The sequence below is a fragment of the Echinops telfairi genome, unplaced genomic scaffold, assembly GCF_000313985.2.
Source record: "Echinops telfairi isolate 266 unplaced genomic scaffold, ASM31398v2 ScPeMD7_4;HRSCAF=17, whole genome shotgun sequence".
Lineage (NCBI taxonomy): Eukaryota > Metazoa > Chordata > Mammalia > Afrosoricida > Tenrecidae > Echinops > Echinops telfairi.
In genome coordinates this window covers 1417832-1439714 of record NW_022103900.1, presented here as the reverse complement: position 1 = coordinate 1439714, position 21883 = coordinate 1417832, and the positions used below count along the sequence as shown (strand labels likewise).

The 21883-nt window shown below is 48.7% G+C and overlaps 1 protein-coding gene across 3 annotated transcripts in view; it reads left to right on the top strand.

The window, feature by feature from the left end:
• The window catches only part of RAPGEF4 (Rap guanine nucleotide exchange factor 4), a 401293-nt gene extending 381989 nt beyond the window's left edge, over positions 1 to 19304 (top strand). For all 3 annotated transcript variants that reach the window (XM_004703736.3, XM_004703735.2, XM_045298768.1), the window contains 5 exons: positions 611 to 661; positions 1612 to 1699; positions 2132 to 2196; positions 14520 to 14574; positions 17996 to 19304. In XM_004703736.3, the coding sequence (XP_004703793.1) occupies positions 611 to 661; positions 1612 to 1699; positions 2132 to 2196; positions 14520 to 14574; positions 17996 to 18123 (387 nt within the window). In that variant the 3' untranslated portion in view covers positions 18124 to 19304. The remainder of the gene's footprint in view (positions 1 to 610; positions 662 to 1611; positions 1700 to 2131; positions 2197 to 14519; positions 14575 to 17995) is intronic.
• The last annotated feature ends 2579 nt before the right edge of the window (positions 19305 to 21883 follow it).

Here is a 21883-nt window from a genome sequence, read left to right as displayed (position 1 = left end):
AAAGGCTTTCTACTCCTATACAGTTGCAGTCTGGGAAAGGCTTTCTCTCCTATACAGTTGCAGTCTGGGAAAACCCTAAGGAACTTCTGCCCTGTCCTCTAGAGCTGTTAGGAGGAACCCCCCAAGGGAGCTCCCACGACAATGCCTGCCCTTCATCTCGGATTATGGGCTATGGGTCAAATGCTTTTCATTAGAAGGAGCGCACCAAGTAACTTGTTTCCCCCTGAACAGAGGGTGGTGGGCCAAATAAATCTGGGAACTTTTGGAGTAGACTAAGACTTTTTAAAGGGATCTCTCTACCCCAAGGATCCCTGGTGGCATGGTGGTTTCATGTTGGGCTCCTAAAAATTCTAAACCACCCACTGTTCGCCAAAGGAACCCACCAGGGTGTTCTCCTGCCCTATAGGGTTGTAGTGAGTGTCAGCGTTGACTCCATGGCAGTGGGCTTGGTGTTTGCTTGTTTTCTCTCTTTCCCAGAAGATTCTTCTCACGTGGTCAGAGAGGTTATAGTCGGTAGATTAAGAGCCCCAGGATGCATTCCTCCCTCCCAGAAACCGTAGCTCATGATGCCAACCCTGACGTGTGTGTGGCATTTTCATTTCATTAACAGAAACTGCCGAGCAAGTTCAAGAAGTTCTATGCCGAGTTTGAAAGTTTAATGGTAAGTGGCAGCCTTTACTCTGTCCACTATCGGTATTAATCCAATTTCTGATGAGCTGAATTGGAGTTCTCATTTCAGAAATTTTATCTGTCCTTGTCTGACTTTAAGAAGTTTATGGCCCCTTTTTAGAGCTGCTAAAACAAGCATGTCTGACTAATGAATGGCACCCTTAGGAAGTCACTTAAAGAGGACTGATGCCCCACAGAAGGTCAATTTGTGTAACTAAAAAAACTCACCTAGGATTCTTTCCATCCAGCGCAGGTTGGCCACGGGTCTGGAGCTAGCTGTGGGTCTGGCTCACCAGAACTGTTTCCCCCCATTGGCCGGGTGGTGTTCACCACAGGAAAGGAGTAGCATTTGGCCGGATTGAGGGCAAGGCAGAGGGGAGGGTGAACACAAGCTCCCTGTCTTAGGTCTGCGAGGGCTTTCAAGAGAAGGGGACTCTCCTGGCTCGCATTTGGGTGCATACTTCTTACTGCTTTCAGGGGAACCTTGCCCCTTCTTTCTTGTAGACAAATCTCTTGTTCAAATGAGAAATGAAACAAAAGGCCGTCTTTGGTTTGCTTGTTTTTCATGCTTTCCCTGAAGTTGTGTTAAAACACAAGTCATAGTGGTTTTGTGTTGGGTTGCTAATTGCAAGGTCGACAGTTCGGAAACCACCAGCCACTCCTTAGGAGAAAGATGAGGCTTTCTACTCCCATAAAGAGTTCCAGTCTCAGAAACCCACAGGGGAAGGTCAGCCCTGCCCTACAGAGTCACTATGAATTGGCATTAAGTTGATGGCAGAGAGCGAGAGAGCGCTAGCTCTCATTTTTTATAGCTACAGGTGATTCCAAAACACCAAATAACCAGTCTGGGTATATTCAGAGGCAGGGGTGGGGTGGGGTGGGGGTAGGGGTAGGGTGCATGTATCTTTCGTCCTTAACAGGTGTCTCTCTGCTTCTCTTAAGGATCCTTCAAGAAACCACAGAGCCTACAGGTTGACAGTAGCTAAACTGGAGGCGCCTCTCATTCCCTTCATGCCTTTGCTCATAAAAGGTAATTGGTTCCAAGGCAATACATGCCCAGAGGTTGAGGATTGGGGGTCAGGATGGGGAGTGAGGGAAGGGGGAGGTGGGGAGTTGGACTGAGCAGTCCCCTGATTGGGTGGAGCTCTTTGGCAAGGAGGATCCCACCCTTCCATCTCTCCACCCTGACTTTCGCCCAAGGACAGGGAAGGTTGGGGGAGGAGAGAGGGCCCAAGGTTTTTCTGAAGCCCTTCTAGTGAGACAGAGGGTTAGCCTAGTGCTTTTACTCACCTCTGGTGAAGTGACTGGGAAAGTTAAACACCTAGCATACAAGGAGTGACTATCAGCCGGTTCCATTGCAGTGTTATGCAAATGCACCCGCATAATCTCATGGTGCTATTGTGCTCTCCTGGTAGGACTTGTTTCCGCGAGTGATTAGAGTGTGGCTTTTATTCCCATACAGATATGACGTTTATTCATGAGGGGAACAAGACGTTCATCGACAACCTCGTAAACTTTGAAAAAATGGTACGTACAGTATAACCCACACCACACTGTGTTTATACAATCAGATTTACATCCATACGGATAAAGGAAATAACTGCCGTGTGGGCAGCCGTGCTTGCAAAAAGAAAAAGAAAAAGAAAAAGGTGGGTACGCATTGAGGAGTTGTGCAATATCTGGTTCCAACGGGCTACCTCTTTGACTCGGTCACTTCTCCTTTGTGTGACATTGCCGCTAACTTTTATGCGGTGCGCTGTCATCCCCGCTGCCTGTGGCTCGGATGCCCGGGGCCTTCCAGCACGACTTGCACAGCCTGTTGTTTCTTCTAAGGTTTGTGGCGCTAGACGGCTTCTGGATGCCTTTGAAATGTGCGTCTGCTTAACTTGTCTGGTCCAGGGAGGTGTAAAGGCACCCTAGAGCAGATCTTTATGAGAAAATAGTCATCTATCTATTTTGCTAGTGCTTCTCCCAATAAACTTCATCCAACTTCAGGGAGGGACTGGGGGGGGGGGATCTTTAGAACCCCCAAACATTCTTTTTTAAAGAATAGCTGTGGAAGTGGCACCGATTCAATATGGTTCCTGACCATCACTACCCACCCCCCACAAGCCCTGCCCCCACACAGAGAAAGGCCATGCTGTTTATTTTCTTTGTTAAGCAATCATAGCAGGTCACAGCCAAGCCTTCTTTTTGCTGCCTGGAGCATGTTAATGGAATGATCCATTGTCTTGTGACTCCTCTGAGCAGAACTGCCCGGGAGGTGTCCAGTGTCTGCCGGGGGTTATGAGTTAGGAGGGTAAATGTGGCGACTGGGTAAAAGCCCGGTGCTGGGAATTCAGAAGACGGGAGGTTCAGTTCTCAATGTCTTCACTTTAATTTTCCCTTCACTTCTCCATGGGTCAGTTTCCTCAAGAGAAAATGGTAATATCGCCTGCTCCATCTAAGTCCTGTGATGGGTTGGTGGGTCCATGGTATGTGCGGGTCAGTGTTCCCATAAGCCATAAAGGATCACGGAAGTCTAATCATTTCTGAAAACCAAACTTGTCGGTGTGAGTCTAGGAGAATTTGAAATGCCATGCAGTGACCCCATCAGGGTCAGCTCTGATCAGCTTGGAGAACGAGTTGAATGCTAAGGCCTCTCCTGTTAAAGAAGCGGAGGGCTAAGCGCCATCCCCATGGCTTAAGCTTCTTAGGAAATAACATGGCTATCTACTCCTCAAAGACTTCCCCTACTGGAGGGCAGCTATTTTCTCAGTTGGTCCCCCCACTAAGAAGGATGGGGCATGGGCGTCAGGATTGTGTTCCCCTCACCACGCTTAGGCAGTCTGATGCTAGAGAAGCTGGGTTGCATGAAGAAGTTGGCATCAGGATTGGAGGAAGCCTGTTAACAACCTTCAGCGTGCTGGTGGCACAACCTTGCGTGCTGCAAGTGAGGAGGACTTGAAGCACTTGCTGATGCTGTTGCAGCCTTCAGTGTGGATGACAACTTAATGTGAAGGAAACCAGAATCCTCACAACTGGACCCATCGGTAACATCACGATACACGGAGAAAAGCAAGCATCTACAATCAGTGTTCGTGTAAGCAGCCGTCAAGAGATCGAATGACATTGCATTGGGTAAATCTGCTGCACAAAACCTTTTTAAAGTGTTGAAAAGCAAGGATGTTATTTTGAGGACTAAGGTGCGCCTGAGCCAAGCCACGGTGTTTTCGATGGCCACTCACGCTTATGAACATTGGACATTGAATAAGGAAGACTGAAGAAGCATCGATGCCTTTGAATTATGGCCTGGGCAAGAATATTGAGAAGACCACGGACTGCCAAAAGAACAGACAGATCTCTCTTGGAAGAAGTATAGCCAGCATGTTCCTTTAAAGCAGCGGTTCTCAACCTGTGGGTCACGGCCCCTTTGGGGGTTGAACGACGCTTTCACAGGGGTGGCCCGATTCATAACAGTAGCAAAAGTACAGTGGTGAAATAGCAACAAAAATAATTTGATGGTTGGGGGGTCACCACCCCATGAGGGACTGTATTAAAGGGTGGAGGCATTAGGAAGGTTGAGAACCACTGCTTTCAAGCCAGGATGGCATGAGTGTGTCCCACAGACTCTGAAGATGCTGTCAGGAGAAACCAGTCTCTGGGGAAGGGCATCATGCGTGGTGAAGTGGACGGGCAGCAGAGACGAGGACGGCCCTTAATGAGACGACTGACAGTGTGGCTGCCGCCATGGGCTCACCTATCCGAACAACTGTGAGGAGGCGCTGGGCCAGGTGGGGTTTCCACAGGGGCGTATGGGTCTGAACCGACTGATAGTACTTGACAACCCCGACTACCACGATAAGCTGGCCATTGGTCAGGGAAGAGGAGACGTTTCATCAGGTTTCTGGATCCCAGGGTCGTACCCATAATGCATGGAGAGCACGTCAAGATGGGATTTGGCGGCTCTTTTGAGAAACCCAGCCCTTCCCAGGTCTGCACTACGCACCCTCCATAGTGGGTTTGTACTGGTCTCCCAGTGGGTCCTTCACAGCCTACTCACTGAGAGAGTCCACTTTTGCTTAGAAGCAACTGAGCAGTAAGGCCGCAGTCCAGTCACACGAGCCTAACGGAGCAAGTGGGAGGCTCGGTGGCACAGTGGTGAAGTGCTCAGAATCTGTCCTGCGGCTCTGGAGGAGGAAAACTGGGCAATCTGCTTCCTTAAAGATTCTGAAAGACAAGCTCACTGCCATGGAGTTGCTTCTGACCCATAGCAACTTGACAGGACTAGGTAGAACTGCCCTTGTGGGTTTCCAAGACTAAGGGAGCTGGTGGTTTTAACTGCCAGCCTTGAAGTTAGTAGCCCCGTGAGTAACTCACTACACCACCAGGGCTCCTTTCTTTAAAATTACAACCCCCCAAACCAGCCTCTGCTTTGGCAGCCGGGTGTTCTTTTGAGGACTAAGGGACAGCTATGTGTTGAACTCAGCCCAAGGACACACAACCACAACAGCAGCAAATTAACAAAGGTTTGATCAAGATCAAGGGTTTGGGATTTTGCTTTGTTTTGGTTTCCTTTTTTGAAAGTCCAAGCTGGGGTTCCTGATCCACTGTGAGAAGCTGTCAAGGTTCCACGCTTCTTTCTTGCCAGGTCATCAGCCTCAGGGTCCAAGACAGCGGACATCTGAATCTTCAGTCCAGACCCTGAGAAGAAGTTGGGGTGGGGAGACGGCTCTGTGTCCTTTTTAGGACATGACCTGGAAGCTGTATTCCTTGCTTTGCCCACATTCGATTAGTTCGTCACATGAAAGGGGGGCTAGACACTGTAGCTTTTATTTTGGTTACCCACCCCAAAGTAAGAAAGAAGGTTTATTGTTCTGAAAGAGAAGGGGAAAAGGCTGTTGAAAGAGTTCTGGGAGTTCTCTGCCCTGGCAATGTGACACACTGTTTCATCTAAGAAATCATACCAGGAGACAAATTGATGTTTTACATTCCCTGCCCATGAGTGGGAGCTTACTGGCATAGGAAGTGGAACTCGCGAAGCATGTGCATCTGCTTGCCAAACCTGACCAATTTATCAACCTGTTCTCCCCCGCAACAGCCCGCCTGACCCCTAGACCACCACTGCTACTACTCCCAGGCCCCAGCTAAGGCTGCGGCATGGCCTGAGGTTGGCGGCATTGTTGGAATCATTCGTTAGCAAAGCCACGGTGGTGGGCCAGGCTGGCAGCTTTCGTGCTCGGCAGGCTGTGTCCCCAGAGGAGCAGACGGCACCAGGAGAGCCAGGAACACAGGCCCCTCTTCTTGGCGTCAGCTCTGCAAAGTCAACAGCACTCCCTGAGTATTGTGATTTTGAACCTCTTCACCCTTGAGGTCTGAAATGAGGATTAGCGAATTTGTTGTCTATTGGTTTTCAGGATTTATGACTATGAACAAAAGAGAATTCATACTCTGATCCTTATGCAAAAAAGAAAGAAAGAAAGAAAAAGAAAGAGGGGAAAAGGCAGACATTCTTTCATTGAGGGGAACATAAAGGAGTATTAAAAAAATGTTTGAATAAAACCCTTAGTAGCTTGCTTTGGCTCACATGCATATTTATAACATTTAGGAGGTAGACTAGGAATGGATTAGAGGACAGTATGCTGGCTGCCTGCCACTATCCCAGGCCCCATCAAGCATGCTGATCGGCACAGTTGCTACTGCATTAGGAGGCTGGTTCTAGTCCAGTCAGACCCAGATTTAGGTTTGTTTATGTATTTATGACTGTAATTTTTTAAGCTAGTCATTTCACGTGGAATGAGAAGGATGGTGCAAACATCTGGAGACCGTAACAGAAGCTCAGTCATTGAGGCAGGGGGATGCATGCAGTCCCTTGCTTTTGTGTCACTCGTAATGCTCCTGAATAAGGACGACTGAGGAAGAGTGGTACGCTTGCACTAGGGTGCAGGTTAAGAGTATTGAGTGCCCCGACTGCCCTAGAACAGACAGCTCCGTCTGAGGAAGGCTCCTTAGAGGCGATGGCGGCGGGACTTTGTCTCCCCTACTTTGGACACACTGCCAGAGAGACCCGTCCCTGGAGAAGGACTGTCGTGTTTGTGTTTGGTAACGTCGAGGGCAGGAAGTCCTCCACCAGGCGGATGGACACAGAGCCTGCAGCCACGGGCTCAGACATGAACGATCGGGAGGATGGCGCAGGGCCAGGTGGTGTTTTGTTCTGTTGCGCACAGAGTTGCCAGTGAGTTGGAATCAACTCAGAGGCACCTGAAAACAACAACAACAACAGTGTCATTTAGATAATAGGAGCGGATCTGTTTTACAACACCACTCATATTGCCCCAGGAGTTATGGAAAGAGAATTGGATTTGTGACCTCGAGCTATGGCAGGAGGAGAGGCTTCAATCGGAGAGATGCTTCAGTTCTTCGATCCCTTCCACCCAAAGGACAATCACAGGAGCACCGAGAACGTTGACTCCTTCACACAGAGCTCCCGGGACAGGCAGCGTGTAGGTCTTCGCAACGACAGGCTTGAGGACGCCTCACCACCGGCAGAGTGGCCAGGCCGTGGATTTGACCCAGGAATAGGTGCGCATCGCCAACGTAGACCTTGGCCTCTGGGGCTGCATGAAGTTGAGGAGAGGCGCCTGAACATCCGTCGTGTAAAAATCGGCAAAATAGATCAAAACAAATTCGACAAGAGAAGACTGAGAAAGCGTGGGTGCGTGTGAGTGGGGTGCCGGCGGAGAACACTGAAAGGGTGGGGGACTGCCAAAGGGACGGGCAGACGAGCCTTGAAGGAAGCCCAGCCAGCGTGCTCTTCGGAAGCAAGATGCCAAGCCTTCATCTCCTGTGATTTGAACATGTGGTCAGGAGAAATCAGCCCCTGGAAAGGGAGTTCGAGGGGCAGCAAGCACGCGGAAGAAGATCCTCAGCAGGATGGAGGGATCCGTCCGTGGGCCAACAGCGACTGCTGTGAGGAGAGCGCAGGGCCGGGTGGCGTCCCCGTCTGGCACAGGGGGTCACTCTGAGCCGGACAGCAGCAACGGTTCACAAAGACAATGACACAAAGACAAACTGTGTGCCCTGCATGGCACACTTTTGTTCAACAAAACATAAGACTGGCATTTTTTTTTTAAGAAGAATCTTTTCTATGGAAAATGAAATCAGACTAAATAACGCCATAGCCCGCATCCAGACTTGTTACCCTGAGCATCCGACCAGACTCATCTCACACCCCAGTTCTGTCCTCCGTTCACCTCCATCAGAACGGCCTTGGCTCTGGCTCCTACCTTTGCCTGGATATTCTGCACCCCCTAGTATGTATCTGCCTGGCTCAGCTCTTGGCTCATTTTTTGGTGTGTGTGCCCTCCTCCTAGTGGACCTCCGGGACCACTGACCTGACCCCCATTCGCCATCCCACTTCTGTGAGATCACCCCCTGCCTCGACAGCTGGTTTCAGGATCCACAATAATCTGGACTGGCCTCTTCCCCGTCTCTACCTTGTTAAAATGCAAGTACCCTGGTGGATTGATGGTCTAGTGTTTGCCCCCTAGTGTGTCCCCAGCACACCGACCGGGTATTGGGTGCATAGAAGGTATGCAAGAAATGCGATCGAATAATGTATTTTGTAATTACCCAACGTTATTAGAAAGTGTTTGACCTTGGTGTGAGGTAGGAAGCTATACTACAGCCTTTTGAAAGGACTGAAATCACAGAGTAGTGTCTGTTTCTTTGGTAAATTCTAACAGGTCAGGATGGCCCAAAGCATTTTGGGTAACAGATTTATGCGCAGTGATAACTTGCCCTTTGTTGTCTGGTTATGATTCGGCCTCCTCTCTCCATGTCTATCTTTCACTGTCCATCCGAGTCGCCTGAATCTGCGTGTGTGACCCACTGTGACTGTCATGTGCGTGGCACACATATCTGTATGTTACATGTCTCTTAGATACTAAGGGCCCATAGCCTGGAGATAAGCTCAGGGCCCAGGACATTCCCAGTGCTGTACACCCTGAAGCTTGGCTCCACCCTGGGCCTCATTTGGTCTCCATCTACCACAGGCCCAATCTTTGTAGGTGAGAGATCAATCAGGTGTGCTTCTAGACAAGCTAAAACTCAAGTTCTACCACCCCTCTGTCAGCTTATCAAACTGTGGTGGCTGTGTCTTGGGACGATGCTGGAAGCTCGGCTGCCAGAATTTCAAGTCCCCAGACAGTCATCTCTTGTGGACAGGTTTTGGTGGAGTTTCTAGACTAAGACGGGCTAGGGAGAAAGACATGGAGTGTTGTGTGATATGGTCTCGAAGGTGAGTCCTGAAGGTTGGACCAAACTAAAAAGCCAACAAGCAAACTCACTGCCATCGAGTGACTGCTGACTCATAGTGACCTTGTAGGTCAGGGTAGAATGGTCCTGGTGGGTTTCTAAGACTGTAAATCTGTATGGGAATAGACAGCCTCATCTTTCTTCCATGGAGTAGAGGCTGGTTTTGAACAACTGACCTTGCTAATTCACTCTCCCACCAACGTCCTCTAACTACAGTGTCTGCCTGCAACAATGGACTCCAGCACCCTCGCGTGGGCGGAGGTGGTGCCCAATCCTGTCTGTGGCGTGGAGGGTGGATGTGAGTTGAAGCTGAGTCCCTGGCAACTAATAGCAGCACTTTGCTAAGCCGGGCGTAATTGGCAGAGGGCCTGTCCTCGCCGCTGAGAAGGGGTGGAGTCAAATCTGCAAGTGCAGGAAGGAGAAAAGAAGAAGCCATGAAGAATAAGGATGGTAACGCTCTCAAGCTGCCGCCGAAAGACAGAGGCGTTGGCCAGGGCCCACTCTGAGAGGAGGCCAGCAGTCTTGAAGCAGCCGACTCCCAGCCAAGAGGCAGCCCGTCCGGGCAGTTTCTGTGAGTGCGAGATAAGGGAGGGCCCAGAGCGTGCAGGTGGGGATGCCTTGGGGGCCTGGTGGTCTCAACTTGAAGAACAGACTTAAAAGATCGATGGACTTTCATGACGGGTACGCCTAGACTGGGGCCCAGAGTCAGTTCAGAAGTGGCAGAAGAGCTGGAGACAACTACCTGCGGAGACCTGACAGGCCATCTGCAATAGCCTGTTCAGAGAAAAGGGGTGCCTTGGGCAGCCCATCTGCAGGGAGTTCGGCGGGCAGGGGAATGAGCGAGGGTTGGACCCAGCAGGACTCCCCTGCATCAGAGCTGGAGTCCAGCTTCAGGGTTTCTCCCCTGTGCTCTCCGGAGCCCAGAACCCCAGCTGCTCGTTTCCCCGGACTGTGTCTTTGTTTGGGCTACCCTCTGACTCAGGCCCCAGGGCTCATCTGTTTCCGAGCCTCTCTGTTTTCTGCAGGGGACCGGTTGCCATCCAGTCGGTTTCAGCTTATGAAGACTACCAAGGTGTCGTTGACCTAGAACCATTCTCCCCGGGGTTTTCCAGGACTCCATGGAAGGCTTTCTTCTGGGAGGATTCGAACCTCCACCCTTCCTGTGAGCAGCCAAACACATTCACGCTTGACAGCACCCCGGAACTCCTTTTCGTAGGCTAAAGAAAAATCAGTATGTGATTATCGGGCAGAGCCCTTGATTTGCTACCTCTGTCCTTTCCGAAGTTCCCTCTGTGAGCCCCCGTTCTGAGCGGACTTAGTCAGCTTCTCTTTGGAGTTGCTCCTCGGCCATAAATCATACGAACCTGTTCATTTTTGCATTCAACCTCTGAAGGCCCGTCGTTAGAACTACAGCCCAGAAGAAAACCCACTGCCATCAGGGCAATCCCACCTGAAGTCAACTCCAAGTCATAGGTGTATGACTGTGAGCAGACAGCCTCATATTTCTGATACAGAATGGCTGGTGGGTTCGATTGACTAACCTTGTGGTTAGCAGCCCCACACTTGACCCACTCCTCTACCAGAGCGCCTTATAGTTAGAGAACATGAAAGCCGTGTGGTATGCCAAAGGAATGCTAGCTCTTCCGAGGGCAGGTTGCTGTCTTGCTTAATGTCTTGGAGAGCAGAGCCTGAACGAGGGCACAGTCGGGCGGGGTGGAGAATCACTGCCGTCAGAAGCCAGGCAGTGGCCCATGGGAGTGAGTCATCAACCTCTGCTTGGCTACTGTTGGTGCCGTGTGCATCTCCTCAAGGATTCTCAAGGCTGTGATCTCTCAGAAACAGGTCTCCAGACACGTCTCCTGAGGTGTCTCCGGGTGGGTTCGAAATTCCAACCTTTGGGCTGGTAGTTGAGCATTTAACCATCTATCTCTACCACCCAGGAACTCCCAGGCTTGTCAAGGTGGACAAAAGCTGAGGAGCCCTGCTTTGAGGGTAATCATGGGCTTTCCCACTGGTGAGGCATTACAAGAAAGCTGCCCAGCCTGCTCCAGGCAGGCCTACCTGCTCTGGCAGGGCCTCAAAGCCCAGGGTGTGTCTCGGAACAGAATGGGCTTCCTGGGGATTTCCGTGGAGGATTTGTTTGTTTGTTTGTTTGTTTGTTTGTTTCAGAAGTGGAACGCCAGACTTTTCTTCTGGGACACCACTGGATAGACTCAACTCCTTCTGTTTGCAGCCAGGTGCTCCCTCTTTGCTCCATCCAGGGACTCGACGTTCACTCAACCCATGTGAGGGATGGTGTATGATGCGAGGGCGTTAAATGGATAGGACCCTTTAGATCAGCGAGGAAGATAGTGATCTCTGTAGACTCTGACTTGCTCAGTCCAGGACATGACACTAAAAACTGTCCCCCCATCTCCCCCACAAAAAACAAGCTTAAAACCATCTTATGAAGAATTGATGAAGAATTTGAGACGACTTCCACTGAGCAGGCTAAAACTCAGCAGTGGGAAGAGGTCCGTGGTAGGTTGTCTTCACGTCTTTGAAGAACTGCTGGGTGAAAAAGGAAGTAGACATGTGCTTGTGGTTCATGTGCTTGTGGTTCCAGGGTCCACACCTGGGTGGGATCAGCGAGTGAAAGACGATGGGAAAAGGACTTGGGTTCAGAATGACAAAGGGATTTCTAACCGTCAAAAAGATCTGCTCTTGGGAAAGGCTGTCTTTGGAAGTAGTGAGCTGCATTTTGCTGGAAACAGTCACAGTGGGAAGCTACCATTGATAGGCAGATAGGCAGGCTGTCGAAGGCATGCTGAATCCAGGAGATGGTTGAAGGCGCTACCTTGGCGTCACTGATGCGCACGTTGTGGGGTTAGCTTCCTGTGAGCATGATGCATGGTATGTGCGTGCCAGTGTGATGGGAGTGCTTAGAAGCAAAAGAGACAGTTGCTTCTGACGTCTCTTGCAGCATCTTGGGAAGGTACCTTGTAGCTGGAAGTGGTGGTTCATGATATTTCATATGGTAGCATGTGTTGATGAGTGTAGAAGTGGCTGGAATTGAACATTCCCTTAGCCCTTCTGTGGCCTTGTGAAAGCCTCTTGCCCCGATCAGACACGTCAGAGGTTTACACACGCAGTTCCTGTGGTGTAGACCAGTACCTCAGCTCCCAGACCTCACAAAAGTAGAGACCACCAGCCTTGGATTCAGTAGTTATAACTGAAGTTATCTTTGAGTACAATTAAAAGGGACACCTCAAAATTAAAACCATTGTTAAAATTAATCAAAGATTTTGAAAGGTAGAGTGAACTCCAGTGCTGAAAATTACTGATTTAAACAATTGTTCTCACATTTTCAACGGCATAATGAGCTAAAAATGATGATGCCTTAGAGTATAGCGGTAAAGAGTAACCTAAAACTGAAGTCAGAATGAAATGTTTTAGCTTTCAAAACTAAAAAGCAGAACAATTACTCCCTACAAAATGGTATAGGAAGGTTTCTGACCCCTGTTAATTGTTTTATTATTCTTCAGAGGGGCATACTGGCAGCCTTCCCCAGGGTTTGCAGTAATTACACTCCATTCAATATCTGAAGAATTACAATAATTCTGCATGGAATATACTTGTGCCCTTTGGATGCAAAGCCTTTAAAGAAGTAAAAAAAAAAAAGAAACACCAAAAACTTAAAAGTAAATGAGCAGGAAAATGACCAGAGCGCGTGTTTATTTCAGGGCTCCGTATAGCAGAGGCTAATGATACATTGTGCGGTGCTTTCTCCTGGAGGCATTTGTAATAGATTTCTCATGCCCACCCACAGACCCGCAGGTTTTAAGATCCTGGAAGTTCGAACTTAGCTGAGCACCCCTTTGGCTTGGAGAAATGATCCCTGTCACTTGACGCTTGTCAGCGTCCTCGAAGCGTTCAGTCGGGAAGGTCATCCTGGGGTTTCGCACTGACGAGTGTATGTGTGTGAGACCGTGACTCCTCTCGGGGTTTTTCACCTTTCAAGTGCGCAGTGTTGTTGTTTTAGACCTACATAAGCTTCCCTCAAAGCTGTTTTCTGTGCTTTGGCAACCAGAGTCCAGGAGGAAAGACATGTCCATGACTCTTTGGGGCGAGGAGGGCGGTGTCTCTTTCCCTGGGGGGAACGGTCCCTAGGGTTTTCTCTGTGTGTTATAAGTAATCCCCCACATCGGTCCCCCAAAACACCACACCTATTGTGGGTTCCAACTGGTAACCACCCTGCAGGCCAGAGTAGAGCTGCCCCGTCGGTCCCCGAAGCTGCCCATGGCAGCAGACGCGGCTGGCAGCATCCCTCATCCCTCTCCCAAGTTGGGTCCCACCTGCGGAGGTTTGTGTGCAGAGGCGCGTGCTTGAGCACTGTGCCACCAGCACCTTCAGAATCTTGTTTGGGAACAAGAGCTGGCCCTGGCTGAGCAGTGCTGGGTGTTCGCATCACGGTTTCCCTCCTGCTTTTCCAGTTCTGCTTCTGTCCATACTCCCTTCTCCCTTTGTTTGACACGCAGCTCAATGCCGCGTGGAGGATGCCTTTTCATTCCTCGCCGCACCCAGATCGTACAAAGGAACTGAGAAAACAAATGACAGAATTAGCCAGGCTTAAGTGAAGTATAACCCACCCCTACCATTTTATGCGTAGTCATTTAAAAAACAAACAGTTTAAGATTTAGAAGGCATGGGAAATCATGACGGTGAAGTGTTCTTCTTTCTTTTTTAACTCAAAAACCTGTATGCACAGTATGACTTCAAAGAATAGCTATATGTTTGCTCTACTGATGTTTAACGGATTAAACACACCAAAATATGACGGTGGTTACCCTGAGACGTACTAGGCAAAATAATTCTGACTTTACTCTTGAGAGTGCTCTAGTTTTAAAAAAACGTTCACGGCTTCCTGCTATCACCAGAAAAAAGGAAGAAAAAAATTAAGAAAACAAGAAGGTGGGGGGTGGGGTGGGAAATGGGTGTTGGAAGGAATGGGGAAAAGAAGGAAAGAAATGTGAATTAATATTTTAATGCGTTTGCTGGAAGATTGGGCCATTCAGCAATGCAGTGGAGAGCGAAATCATATGCACAAAATATGTTAAGTGTGACTGTTGGATTTAGTTCAGGGCCTCATTGTGGAGGCCCGACTGCTTACCATGAGGAACTTGACAAGCTAGCCCTCCTCCGGGAGAGTGACAAATTCCCCTCCCTCGAGAAGGGGCAGTAAGGGCGCATCCGAGCAGGAAGTGACCGCCTAAGAACGGCACACTGCTTTTTACAGCCCCCCCCACCCCGAAGAATAATTTGACTCGAGTTATGCCAGTACTGTGCCTTACCTGAAATGGGCCTTGTGCTTGTGCGTGTGGGTGCCTCTTTAACGTCCTTCAGTGGCATCTACATCACGCCTCGGCCCTGAGGCCATCCTGTCCGCACCTCAGGGCATGCTGCTGCATCTCAGGGTACCGAGGGGTGCGAAATAAATACCAGTCTGTTTTCCTTTTTTGAATTATATATTAAGCTCATTTCCATTTCTGCTTTTCTGTTTTCTTTTTTCTTTCTAGCGCATGATTGCAAATACTGCCAGAACAGTGAGATACTGCAGAAGCCAGCCCTTCAGTAAGTTACCGCCGCCACATGCTGCAGTCTAGAGCGTGGTGATTAAGCCCTTTTTAATGAGCCACTGAGAAACTGCGAGTGGGGAGGACATCCGATGGTGTCACAGACACTGTGGACCAGGAATCCCATAGGCTAGCGTCCCTTGGCCCTAGGATTGTGTGGTGGTGGTGGTGGTGGTGGTGGTAGAAGATACGCTTGCTCTTGGTAAAACTAGAAAGGAGCCACCGAAACATTGTTTGGTGACGGGATTTAAGAGAATGTATTTGCTCTTTCCAGGGGGTCGGGGACAACGCGTAGACACAAGTGCCAGCAAACCTGGCCTTGCAGCCAGCTCCCTTTATGATTCATGGCTTGTTGTTGAGAGACGCACACCAACCTTTGATGACTCAGTGCTGTCGTTTATAAACTGGGAAAGATCGTATTTATGGTCTCTGGGTGTTGAGAGAAGGGATTCGTGCTCAAGCACGTGTGTCCAACATCCCACCAGGAATTCATGTGCTGCTTCTCAGTGTTCCCCGCCAGGGAACTTAAGGTGTTCTTTTAACACTTTTAATTTAAGGTGCTCTTTACATGTCGACCACAGTAACGAGCATTCCCAAGTGCCTTCCCGTGGGACCCTTTTCACAGGAACCCACTGTCGTCCGTGAGGTTATGCTCTGGCACTGCCACGGCCCAAGACCCAGGCAGGGGCCCCGTGAGCCCAGGCCTTGGCGGGGCGGGGGCTGGACGCCGGCTCCTGTAAACTGGACTAGAAGTGAGGAGGTGGATTCTATAAAGGTTTCTGTTAACTGCTCAGAGTGAGTCACTTACAGAAATGTCGTGAATGAGCTCAACAAGATAATTTGACGTGAGCATGTCTGGGAGGGCACCGGTGCCGTTTCCTCCAGGAAACCTGGTGCGGAGACGACAAGGTTCTCGTTTTATAGCAGAGCTCTGTTTGCGTTTCCTCACACAGCCCTGGCCCAAAGCCAGGGTTGGCTCCTACCGAGCGTCAGGACTACCAAGTGCTCGTTTTCAATGTACACAGTGGCTTAAAAAAACAAAACAAAACTAGGAAAAATCATGGGGAAGAAGTAGAGCTGCTCCTCTTACTTCCAACATGAGAATCTGCCTGCATCTCGTGAACCACCATTCCTAGGTGCATGCTGCCAGAATTCACGTCTCGTCTTTCCTCTCTCTATGTTTCTCCTCACATCGGGAGACATGTCCCTAAAGACAAGAGGAAACAAGAATATATCAGTGATATCTGTCCACAGCAGGAGTTCAAAACCTGGCCTCCATGGTTCTTCCAGGGGTGCAGGAGACATCTAAAATACTATCCCAGATGTTGTGTGCCGAGAGGATTCCTCACCTCTCGAAGGTCTTCTCTAGGAAGACCAGGAGCCAAAGAAGAAGCACATAGAAAACCGGCGTGGGAAGTAAATGCTGATTCTCCTAGACCATCTTGTAGAGAAAGAATTGGGGGTTGGGGCTGGGTGGAATTTTTTTTTTTAAGTCTCTAGTGCATATGTTGAAGTTATCAGTAACTTCTGGTAAACAACAGCTGCTCAGCTCTGAAGTCAACAAATCTATAGATAAAGCTATAGGAATAGATTCATAAACATTGTGGGACTGTGTACAATGTAATTACAGTATATTGTACATGTGGAGTACACTGCCAGTGAGAAGCCAAGGGAATTAAGCACAATGTGTTCCTCAGTGTGGTATTATTTATATGCGATAATTACACTGATGGGTTTCTTCTTCCGGCAAGTAGGGGCCTTTAGCTCGTCCCCCTGCCTTCTGTGTTCCGACCTGCAGCCCTCCCCTTCACCCCTGTGCAGATGGCAGTCCGATCTGTGGGAGTGAGGTGTGGCCCGCAGAAAGCATGGACCACAGCAGACAAAGCATGGGGCTAGCATCCAGGCCACGCCCACTGTCCCAGAGCAGATGGCCCACACTGGTCCCACATGGCTCAGAGGTGACCCACAGGTCCATGGCGAATTTTACAGGGTTGGATAGATAGACTTCATAGCAACGGTGTGTGGGTGTGTGTACCATAAAAGTCCCCCTTCCCCCCCATTTTATTTTGAAATGGTGTCACCATTTAAAAATGGGGAGAATCCGTGGGAAAGAAATCCAGATTTCCATTTTCTCTAGAAAAACAGAAACACCTGGCAGCTCTGGGCGCAGCCTCCCGGGTAGCAGCAACAAGCAGAACCTGAGTAGTCACTTCTGAAGGCGCCTGTGTTTCCAGTTCACTGCTGCCACACGTGGCCGGCCCTGTACATGTCTGTCCCCTGTGTGGGGCTGTCGGTACTTGATGTGTTTTTGCAACCCTGGCTTCAGGGAAATTAGCTGCCCTTTCCCCCAGTTTCTGGGGTATTGGCTGCTTCAGGAGAATTCCTCACCTGCCTGTTGGATTCCAGCCAGTGCCCTTCTTACTCAGCCAGCACCAATCTGCCGCAGGGGCAGGGCATCTTTCTACAATGCTGAATAGATTGCACTGGAGCTTCTAGACTGAGAAGGGGCTGGAGATCTCCTGCCCAAAATCAGCCAGTGAAAACCTTCTGGGTGACAATGGTTCGGTCCCTCACCTATCGGGAAGCAGGTCCCCCAGACCCAGGACTGACCCGACGGTAGCTAGTTGGCACCACATGCGCTCCACTCACTCACATGGGATGAGGATGGGAACAGAGTGACCACTGAGTTTTCAGAACAAGCAGCCTCCGAGAGTCAAAGGAGGAGCATCATTCCAGAATGCAGTCAGCACTCCAGCCCACCCGTCCGGGTTTCGTGTCTGAGTGTGGACACTGAGCACACAGAAGGGGCATTTTCTTTATGGGCAGAGGCCCCTTTGGGTGCATGCACCCAGTCAGGCCAGTCTGGAAAGGACAAGTGGAAGTGGAAGGCGGCAATACTTGCTACAGATGGTATGCAAATAAAGAGGGGAAGCGGGGCTTCGGAGTGTCACGAACGTGCTCCCGTTTGGTCCAGGGGGTAGGCGCTTTTGTCCTCAGCGGGTAAAAACTCCACTTGCCGCCATCCATCCTCATCTGGATCAGGGAGGGGACAGGTTTTGTGGGACCAAGAGGGGGGTTGGTCAAAGGGGAAACAATTTTAATCTATAACCAGGCACCATCCAGCGGATGCATTTTTTAAAATTTATTTTTCACGGCATCTTAGAATGGGCAGTGCTGAGGAAAATCATCAGAAGAGGTGGTTCCAGGGAAGCCAAGAAAATGAGGGGGCAAGGGCCGGGAGGAGGGGGGGGCTGTGCAAGAAGCCAGAGGGAGCCATGTCAGTAACGGCAGTGTGTGGAAAAGTCTCCACGGAGCCCAGGAGTCTGTGAAAAATGTAATAAATAGTTGGAGGGAATAAAGCTGTCGTTTAAGCGCACATATTATGCAATGCCAATTCTGCCCTTTTCCGCTTCCAACAGATCCCGATGCAGCTCAGGCTAATAAGAACCATCAGGATGTCCGGAGTTATGTACGGCAATTAAATGTGATTGACAACCAGAGAACTTTATCACAGATGTCACACAGATTAGAGCCTCGGCGGCCATAGACATTTGAAGTGCCAGAACAATAGCTCGTCTCCAGTCCACAATCTGTGTTCAGAATGCCATTTTATGCCACTATGGACGGACGGACGGTGTCGCCTCAAGAGGGAGTTTGACGCATCAAGCAGAAACGCATCCTGAGGCCTCTAGGGCTGTGCTCGCTTCCCAGCAAGTGACGCGGCGAGAGAAGGCATCCCCGGGCGTACCCACAGCTTGCACACGCTACCGTAGGAACCCCCAGTGGGTAGACACTCAGCCATTCCGAGTTGTGCATCTGCTCTGCTGGAATGTAAGGCATGGCGCCCTCCCACCGGAAGGGCCTGGTCCTAATACCATTGTCAAGAGAAGAATCAACCCCTGCCATCCGCCCCACCCCCCACCGAGTGTTTTAGGTTAAGATGTGCTACCAGTGGGATGCTCTGGATCCATTGTGGTGATAAGAGTTTCATCGTTTAGATTCAAGATACGGAGTGTGGGGTCTTAAAAAGAATACTATTGAAGAATTCATATACATGCCAATTATAGGTCGCCGTGTTCCATCTTCATAGTCTTACCTCAAAAGAAATAGAATCTGACCACATGACTTATGCCACATGTCTATTTATGTAGTGTAGGCAGGACTGGTCTGTAATTTCTGAATGATAGAGTAATATTTATGTTTACAATGTAACTTCTTACAATAAAATTTAAAAATCAGGATTACATATATTAGAATTCCGATCAGAAACTCCAAGGTTCTTAAAATTGCCAGGATTAAGATAGGGGAGAAAAAAAATCACCTTTCAGAAGAGCACAATATGCACAAAACTTTTTTTCCCCCCAAATTAGAATATTTTCCTGGGCATTAAAAATCTTTAATATTGGCTACAAATTATTGTCACTGATGAGAAAAAAATATTTTCTGCACTTAAACGTTATTACAAATATCTTAATTTTCAGCAATTCTTTTGCACTTTCAACTAGACTGTAAATAGTTCATTCAACCAATGGTAAAGAATTATTTATTTGCTATATAGTAGATATTGTGCCAAATAATTGCTTTTTATTTATTTTATTTAGTATGTAATTTTAGAGTACATTTTTTCCTATTTTCATCATTAGGCTACATTTGATGTGTAGGAATTATGTGTGTATATCTTCTGTAAATAACACTTAGTATCTTCATTAAATATAATTGTTGACAAGAGATGGTTGTGTTGTTCTACTTTCTGACTCTAGGCTCCCCTGGAATAGACTTCATATAGATGGAGTCTGTTTGGCATCTTTCCCTCGGTATCAGGTTTTCAAGTTCATCCATGATGTAGCACGGACAAGCAACGTTCTGTTTCTCCACTCATACCTGGGTGGACAAAGAGCCTTGGTGGCATAGTGGCCATGTGTTGGGCTATAGTCCACAAGGTCCGCAGTTCTAAACCACCAGCTGCTCTTTGGGAGAAAGACGGGGCTTTCTACTCCTGTAAAGAGTGCCAGTCTCAGAAACTCATAGGGGCAGTTGTACCCTGTCCTATAGGGTCACAATGAGTGGGCAGTAAGTGGATGCACATTCTGGCTCTTGTGAATAATGCTGCCACACTCATATTTTAAACTGCCCGATTCAGAGCCTCGTGCCATTTCTTAATGGAGACTGATTCAAGCGCTTAGTAAATATTTGAAGAAATTTCCCAAATCCTTCGCATTCCAGACATGCTTCTGTTTTTTAAGAAGTCAGCCTTCTCCAGAATGAAATCCAGATGGCACGGTTCTCCAAGCCCACTAGCTGCTTTTCGGAAATCAAACACAATTGCAAAGCAAGAGAGTAACCAGGGTATGTTCAGATCAATGTAAGCAAACGATTCCCAGTGTCTGGTCATCTGTCTGCGAGCAGTCTTGTAGTAATGTCTTTTAGTATCCTGCCGTTCACGCCCAAGCCGGCAGATGCCTCTCCGTGTTCATTGATGTCGTATTTCAAGGTCTTCAGGAGTTGGAACCTTTTTTATTCCATTTCAAGCCTCCCACCCAGAATCAAGGACAATACCTGGACTTTGCTAGATGATGGGGGGAAAGGTTATGGAGTGAATTTGCTTGAAGTCATCGTTCATCATTTTATTATCTCATGGGCATCAGTAGTAGCTACAAGGTTTTCCCATATATATATTTTGTTCTCCTTTTTCTGGATAATTTAAAACTACAAGCACAGATGTTGATGGCTCACTCTTTGGGCATCCTTTCTATAGCTCCTTGTTCACTCCTACTTGACGTTAAAAAATTCTGGGGTTGCTGTGGCTTAGGTACTGCGCTGCAGTTCAAGCCCATCCTCTCTCTCTGCGGCTGAAAGGTGAGACTGGCTGCTACCATAAAGATTTATAGTCTTAGACCCCTCCAGGGGGCATGCTGAGTCAGAATTGTCTGGATGGCACTGGGGCCTGACTAGATAGCAGGTACTGTTTAGGACAGACAGCTTCCTGTCCACAGTTCTGTGACGATTAATAAATCTAAGACCTATTTAAATTTAGTTTCAGCATTATAAAAATTAGCATATATTCTTTCATGTATATTCTTTTTTGGTCTTCCAAATGAGACTAACTCTTGCTGTCCTTAATCAAGGTAAGAGATTTCAATTAGGTCTGCCCTCTGAAAATGCGTTTGACTCCATTATTCAAGGTTAGGATGGTGAGATAAAAGAATTCGCAGTCTAAAACTATATGATGGGCACGCAGCCCCTCCTGAGGCAGGAGATACAGTTAATAGTTAAAAACTTGCAAACAAGCCAGAAGAAAATGAGATGCCTACGGGGTCACAGGAAGGATAGTGAGGTTTTCTGGAAGACGTGAAGAAGGCGAAAGAATGTTTTTATTAAACACATCTGTCGAAAATTACACATTTACGTGGCTTGCAGTCATATTCTGAGTGTCTTCGGACCGGAGGGGCTCATCCTCTGCACTACCTCTGACGACGGGTCCATGCTGCCCATAGGGGTTTCAGTGGCTGGTTCCTGAAATCCCAGTGACGCAGCCTCCGGCATCAAGCCCCCACAGTGTGGCAGTGTGGCAGACAACCGGTAGCTGCATTGGCACTGTGGTGCTGGCGAGGAGGACTGAAAGTCCCTCAGACTGCCAAAAGAACAAACGGGTAGCCTTGGAAGAAGTACAGCCAGATTGCTCCCTGGAGGCAAGGATGGCGCAACTTTGTCTTGTGTACTTTGGACATGCTATCAGGAGAGGCCAGTCCCTGGCAAGAGGCATCATGCTTGGTAAAGTGGAGGGACGTGGGGGTGGGGGAGGGGGAAGGCTCTCGATGAGAAGGGTTGACACAGTGGCTGCAGCAATGGGCTCAGACATAGGGACCATAGCGAGGCTGGCACAGGCCCAGCCCGTGTTCCGTCTTATACACAGGGTTGCTGTACATTGGCACTAACACGATGGCACCTACTAGCACCAACAGTAAAGTGGTTAACGTGTTTCCCAAGATCGCAGGTACCGTGTACAGGAGTTAAGGGAGTCCAGCAATCTTTGACTACCATGCAGGTTAATAGCCTGCTCCCAAATTCAATAGTTATTTCCTTTTAAGACATGAATGCAGATCAATGGCTAACAGTGTGAGAAAATGAAAAGATGTACTGTTCTAATTTCAGATTATGCTTATAATAAAAAAATCACTATATAGCATGGAGTGTGGCAAAGCGACCCCCTGCATTGAATGGCTCTCCTCCAGCTGTCGATCTAAACTGTATGATAGCTTGCTTCTGAGTAATCTTAATTTTCTCTCTTTGTCCTAGGTGGGAGAAGA